A 7,231-nucleotide genomic window follows, 5' to 3' on the forward strand; every position below is an offset into this window, starting at 1 on the left:
TTCTCTATGTCAATAAACGATAAAAACCTATTGACACACACTGTGCAGAGAGAAAAATGTTTATTACCAACAGGCAACAGTATACGTTAAAATACTGTGTTGTACACAGCATGTTTTCATACACATTTGGACTTTTTTTTTAAACAACTGAAGCATTTGTGTGTTGCACATGGAAGGATCTGCCAATCAGGAACATAAAAAACAAAAATAAGTGTCAGTGATTTTCCTCTCATCACCACAAAACAATACACTTTGAACACGTTCTTGGTGTTCCTGGAGTCGTCTTGAAATTGATGGCATATTCAAAACCTGCGCTGTGTATCTGGTCTCAGAGGACATACTTGAAGAAGCACAGTAGCATATTTTATAGATGCATTAAAACATGCCACTTTCCTTGTCTCTTGATTTTACATGCCATCATGTGAGTTTGCTAACAATGGCTTGGTTGAGTGTGTTCAGCTGATTTGTCCATTTGTCTAAAGCTGTGTAGCGAGCCCCTCCTCTCTTCTGGTAGTCCAATTCTAGTAGCTGGTTGACTTGGTCAATTCGCCCATGGATTGTGCTTAAAACAACACAAAAAAACAGTAAGCAGAGAAGCCAGACATGTTGCAACATAAAAAATAAATAAAGCTAGCGCATTAAATTCTGTCCAGTTTCTCCCAATAATTTAGTCAAGCTCATCTAAAAGCTTTGACCTGCTGATTCAGCAGTTCCCAGAATCTTCTTGCACTTAAATTGTATATCTCATCTGGTTGCTAAGACAGCTAACGACAACAATAATATGTGGTATACTTTAAGGGTGCATCGTAATGAAAATCCTCAAATAATCTTTAAGTCTACAATGTATTTTTAAAGATAGAAGTATGTATTGCAGGAAAAAAGGTGATAGTTTTAGCATTTTATACAACACATTTGAATTTAACAGAATGTTTTGACTCCCTTCCAAGTCATTTACGTCACAGAACCTGTAAGACCTGGGATGTGAAGTGAAATAACAGCTCACTATGACAATTAATTGAGTGCAATACGTAACCTAATGTCAATTCATACCGCATGACTGCCTTAAGGGCAAAAAGATGCGAACTATGAGGAACTATTTACAGGAAGGAAACCATGTTTTTCTTCAACTTCTCAGCAGAGTTGTGAGAGAAAAACTTACTTATCCAAGATGCACTGGACCAGCAAACTCTCCACATCGCACACATCGATGTTTAGCTCCTGAAACATGAGGCAAACAGATAAGATATCTGTAAAGTAGTGTGTCAACTAGTATGATTTAACACTGAAGGACACACAGGGTTCAACACACTGCAGATCACAAATATTATGTTAAATGTGCTGCAAAAGACCTATGGAAAAATTGCATCATGCAAGTTTCTGAACAACAAAACAAATAAAAAAGCATTAACAAATTCCCACTATGTACTAGAATTAATGATGACAGCCATGTGTACTGAGAGAAGAACCTGAGGGATGACAAAGTGCCTCCATTACTTCCTCATATTAATGCTGTCTTTTTGGCACCTATACGTAAGCAACTGACATGAAACTGAACTGACTGTTTGGCTTCAAATATCACTTCATTGTACAATCCTGTGTTATATAACAACATAAAACTTGAATCACGAAAAAAAAAACATCATCTTGAAATACAGAACAATTAAAGTGGAAATAATTGATTTATTTAAAACCGACACAAAGTCACTTGGCTCTAAAATGAATATCTAATAACATGCCAACAGAATGCAACCAAAGAGGAAAGATAACCAATAAAGTCACTGAATACTCACCTTAGAAATAAAAGGGATGTGTATTCTTGTGTATGGTTTGATGAGTTTGATAAGTACTTGAGTTCTAATGTTCCTCAGGAGCTCTGCAACGCAACAATACATGATAAGATATACTTCAGAGAACGGAGTTTTTCCAACACATTTATCATGCATGTGGACTGAAGTCACGTTCACCACTCACCCTCTATGTGCTCTCTAATGAAGGGGTCATCCATTATGTTACTGTGATTTGTTTTCAAGATTTTCTCAAATTCAGTGATGTCATTGTTCTGGTAGGCGCTGGAAGGAAAAACAGTGCCTGTTGTTATACTCTATACATTGTGTCTCCATGACCCACACAAAAACTCTCGTCCAGATAACTGTCAAACAAATTCCAAAATATTAGACTTTTTGTAAACACTATTCTTATTATGGTTTTGGGTGTGTGTTCTTAGTTTCTTGTTTATGCAATACAAATTATATATAACTGCATGGTACCAGAACAATTTGAGACAGTGCCTGTTACTGATGTAAACATGAAGACAAACAAGAGCAAACAAGGAAGAAGAAGACAACTAAAGGCCTTCCGAAGACAACTGACATGTTCCATAATTATACAAATACTGTGAAATACACATTAACGTTGACAAGAAATTGTTTGTGTAACTTTTATAACCCATATTAAGACCATAATGTTGTTAATTTAAAAATTAAATTTAAAATTTAGAAGTAGTATTGGCACATATAGTAGGGACAGCAAAGCTGAAACGCTGACCAAAGGCCATACTGTATAGGCAACTGGGTCCAAAAGATAACTATCCACTCACCATCGTGGGAATATCTATCTCTAGTCACACTCTGGGTCAATTTTAATAGTTCTGACCATCAACAATACAGTTTTCCTGATCAATTTTGTTTTAAAATAAAATTGCAGGAAGCAACACTGCATCTTCTGAGAGCATGTAGACACACAACAAAACCATTCACCATTCATTTTCAATCACAGCAGATTACATTTCTCCTTTCTTCTCTTCAAAAAGATGTTTTCTCCTCACAATGACATACTGATGTTTTGTCAGGAGGGCTTTGTGTCATCACAAATAAAGAACAAGATAAAATATAATAAATAATGATATGATCAGACAGGCCCCATTATCCAAGCCTATTAGCTGAAAATAAAACGTGAACCACAAAGTCATTACCCGAAGGTTTGAATGATGACTTACACTAAAATCCACTAACATCTGTCTTGTTTGCTCAGTAGAAAACGGTACAATCTGCAGCTGCTACAGCTAAAGTGACGGCAACATGACACCTGGGTGGACCTGCTAATTTTCAGCCTTGTTCCAGCACAAGGCTATTAAGTGTTGAATTTAAGGATGTTACCGAGTAAACAATTTTAGATCCATCTCTGTTCAAGCAGTGTTCAAACATGGTAGGTTAAAGCTAAGAATGTTAGGTTACACACTATTCTTATCACTTGTCCATTTATGCTCCTTAATAAAGCTGTGGCAGTCAATTTAAAAAAAAGAAGACAAAATTCTATTAATACATTTATGTGTGCTTACCTTACTAAGTTTGTCATTGCTAGAATCTCCGGGTCATTTTTGTATGGTTTGGCCTTTGGAAAAAAAAATATGAAAAGTTATGTCAGGCACTAAAACTACAATAATCAACTGATTAAAGTGCAAAACCCCCCAATATACTTTCGGATTAGAGACATTCTTGCTGTGCTTTATCAAAAATTCAGCTTCGAACTTGACAAACTAATGTGGCAACCACTAGTCTGTCTTGATTTGTGTTTCATATTCTTACATATAACATACATATTGTTAGAAAAACATTTCAAACAGTAACAATTTTTTTTATACCTCTTGAGAGTCAAAAGGATTTATTCCTGACTTCATCAGCATGTTGGCTAGGACCAGGTACTTCAGGCATGTTGTCCTTCTTGGACTTCCAGACTCGTCATAGTTTTTGAAGGCCTCAAAGAAGTCTGTGTGGGCTTTCTCAAATTCACCCTCCCTTAAATGCATCTTACCACCGCACTCTAGTTGGGAGCAAACAAGCACAGGTCATTTAACAAACAGCTACAATCGTAAAGTGTAACAGTCACATTTAACACAAAGCTAAAAAAAAAAAAAAAAAACTTCTCTATGAATGACAAAGACATGTACACCATCATACCTCTGATAACTCCCATTATAAGTGGGTGAGGAATGGCAGATTTAATATGCAGTGACTGCTCATAAAGAGCTTTTAATTTCTTGTTGTTTTTTTGTGCTGTGTACATCTGGATCTCTAAAGCATAGATCTCCAACAACTGTGTCCCTTTCTTCAGGTCATCCTCTCCATCGTCTGTCTGTAGTTATCATAAAAATAGAACAAATGCTTGTTAGATCATCATTACTGTGCAATCATACATACACACACATTCATATGCACAAAGATTTTTAATGAAATTTAATTTTTTTTTCATTAACGTTGTGGCTGTAAGTTAAAGAGCTGCATACACACAAGAATTATTTGGTTTCATGCTGACAGTTAATGAGCAATTAACAAACTGAACAGCCACAATATAGCTTATAAGATCTGCAAGGTAAAATCTCATCTTTGTAGCAAACCAACGAAACAAATTATTGGATATACAGACAATAATTTAAAATTGACCTAATTACCTGACATGACTGGTGAAGTTGCCTAAGGATCTTTTGCAGTTTCCCATACTCTTCTCTCTCCAGGTACAGCTTCCCTAACTGCAGGGATGGAACAAAACACACATTTCTGAGCAAGAGTTACACCAAGAAATTATGATGTAATGATGCCTGAGAGCAGTGAAGGACCTTTGTATACCTTTGTGTTAGTTTTAAACCACAGTCTGTCATTTTTTGCATCTTTCAAAGCTTCCAGTGTGGTTTCGTAGAACTCCTGTAGCAAGTCCATCTAGTAACAGAGGAAATAAATTTCAAAGAGATGTGGATTAAAGACACCCGATCCTGAAAGTTCCAAGGACACAACATATACAGCTATCTATCCATACCTGTTTGGAGGTAGAGATGTAGTCCAGAATAGAGTTGATGGATTTCTCTGAGTAGTTCCTGGTGACAGCACTTCTGATGTATGTGAGAAGCTGCTTGTATCTGTTCATCATCTCTGGGAAGTTGGTCTGCAGGGTTGAGACACATAGCAAATCACTCATCAAACACTCATGTCAGGTGGGATTGGTGTAAATAAATGACAGCACGTGTTACTGCACATACCAGCTTGAAATTGATTTTGATCATCTGTTTCAGTGCTTTGAATCCCCATTCTCCTTTCTCGCCTTCTAGTTCCAATACCTGGACACAATACGAAACCAAGAAATGTCAGCAAATACTGTTGTTTTTAAGTAACTGAGATCTATTTTATAGAGGACCACTCCACCTTCTGGAAACTGCTGAGTGCTGCTTTGGGATCATCCTCCTTCAAGGCTTTGGAGTTGTAGTACTGATTCTCCAGGTCCACATTTGGCTCTGAATTACTATCCTCTGAGTATTCCTAAGTTTGAGAATATAAGCATGTTAAAGTTCAATTCACAAATTCAAGTTCAAACACTGAAACGCCTGCTAGCAAAACATAACAGGAACTCTTAGCTAGCTAACACACTTAAGGAGAACAGATTGCCAATGAATATGATTCTGCAAACATGAGCCCCGAGCTAGCGAGTTAGCCAACGCCATGGCTTCCTAATTAGCCGACGGGTTTGCTTTTCCTGCCTATAACTTCAAACCAGCGATAGCTGAACGCTTGTAGCCCAAGTTAACTATCCAGCGTGGTTAATGTTTACTGATATTAGCAGGCTGCTTTAGTGCTAAAACCAACTGTGGACAGCTAGCTAGGAAGCTAACGTCACTCATCCGTTGTCAGTTTGACATTAGCCAAAAAGCTAGCTAAACAGCTAACATTAGCTAGCCCGGCACTTCACTGTTAGCGCTCAGCGGGCAAACGGTTAAAATTGAAGCGCAAGCTGTGTAAATTCAAGCGTGAATACCAGATCGTAATCTTCTTCATCATCGCACATAAAATCGTCTTCCATGTCAGACATCTTGAAGGTCTTCCTTGCTCCTTGCTTAGTCCTCCCCTGCTTGCTTATTCAGACACAGACGGTAGCCCGGCCTGTGCTGTGTTTTGCAGCTATCGTAAGGTGGTGTGTCAGGGTGGCGAGAAGCAAGAAACCGATTCCGTCCATAGATGGAGCTGTTGGATCGCCTCACACACACACACACAACGCCGCTACACTGTAAATAGTGTGGGTTTCACTAGCTGAAGTCAACTGGCTGTTGTACTTAGCATGACATGGTTGTAGTTAAATTGTTAAATTTTTAAACAGTCCAATATAATAATGGTAGTAGTCGAAAGTAACTAAGTGCATTTACTGACGTTAATTTACTTAAGTGCAAATAATTTTCAAAGAGATGTGGATTAAAGACACCTGGTACTGCGAGGTCCAAAGACACATAAAACTATCTATCCATACCTGTTTGGAGGTAGAGATGTAGTCCAGAATAGAGTTGATGGACTTCTCTGAGTAGTTCCTGGTGACAGCACTTCTGATGTATGTAGAAGAAGAAGCTGCTTGTACCTGTTGTACCTTGTACCTGTATCTCTGAAAGCTGCTCTACAGGGTTGAGACATATAACAACTAAGTAACTAAATGCATTTATTGAAGTTAATGTATTTAAGCAATTTTGAAGTACTTTCCCTTTTTACTTACATTTTGTGCTGTTTAATACTACATTTCAGGAGGAAATTCTGTGCTTTGTACTCCAGTGCCTTCATCTAACCTCTTTGGAGAGTCACGCGTTAATTTCCAAATTCAGAATATTCATGCAAATATGTTGTTTGTCTTGCAAACATATATTTAGTATTATATTACATTTATTTATAATGATATAATGCAGTCACTAACTGATGCATGATACTTTTAACGATACATTTTATTTTTAACTTTTGCTTTTGTAGATTTTGCATGCAGAACTTTTACATTGTGGCATTGCCACTTTTAATTAAGTAAAGAATGTGAATATGTGAAAAAAACTACTCCCGATACAGCTCTGCTATGGAAACAATTCAAGCTTATTTAGAAAAGTTATTTGTGTTTTATTTTTCTTGTCTTTCTTGAATTTCCTCACTGACTTTATGGTCTTCACCCTGTGATATCAACTAAAACCAAAAACTCTGTGATCACAAGCAGAAATAACTCCACACACACAAACACACAGAACCACTGCCACCACTCACACATGCAACGAGCACCAAGTTCACCAAGTTCATCTGAACAGTTGGTGGTGCAAAAGGTCTTAGTTAAGCTAAATAGGCACATTTATACACTGTTGCTATTTTAATCTGCTACTAAGCATATCTGAAAAATCTTAATCCATAAAGTAATTTGGAACTGTCAAATAATTGAAGTTCAGTATTCC

At 37.1% G+C, this 7,231-nt stretch overlaps 1 protein-coding gene across 1 annotated transcript; it reads right to left on the reverse strand.

The window, feature by feature from the left end:
- Nucleotides 1-43: 43 nt before the first annotated feature.
- Nucleotides 44-6,024, reverse strand: cops2 (COP9 signalosome subunit 2). Its single transcript, XM_046392815.1, has 13 exons — nt 5,800-6,024; nt 5,193-5,306; nt 5,030-5,107; nt 4,810-4,935; nt 4,623-4,712; nt 4,448-4,525; nt 3,957-4,131; nt 3,641-3,819; nt 3,338-3,390; nt 1,972-2,069; nt 1,791-1,873; nt 1,160-1,218; nt 44-562 (listed from the first exon to the last, which is right to left on the reverse strand). The coding sequence occupies exons 1-13, from the start codon at nt 5,851-5,853 to the stop codon at nt 418-420; spliced, it is 1,332 nt and encodes a 443-aa protein (XP_046248771.1). The 5' UTR covers nt 5,854-6,024; the 3' UTR covers nt 44-417.
- Nucleotides 6,025-7,231: the final 1,207 nt, after the last annotated feature.

Source organism: Scatophagus argus, chromosome 1, assembly GCF_020382885.2.
Source record: "Scatophagus argus isolate fScaArg1 chromosome 1, fScaArg1.pri, whole genome shotgun sequence".
In the NCBI taxonomy this organism is placed as follows: domain Eukaryota; kingdom Metazoa; phylum Chordata; class Actinopteri; family Scatophagidae; genus Scatophagus; species Scatophagus argus.

Coding starts and splice junctions, on each gene's coding strand:
- cops2 (XM_046392815.1), bottom strand. CDS start 5,853: ATGTCTGACATGGAAGACGATTTTATGTGCGATGATGAAGAAGATTAC. Junction 3,391..3,640: donor ATCCTTTTGACTCTCAAGAG/GTATAAAAAAAA, acceptor TTTTTTCCAAAG/GCCAAACCATACAAAAATGA. Junction 1,874..1,971: donor CATTAGAGAGCACATAGAGG/GTGAGTGGTGAA, acceptor GTTGCGTTGCAG/AGCTCCTGAGGAACATTAGA.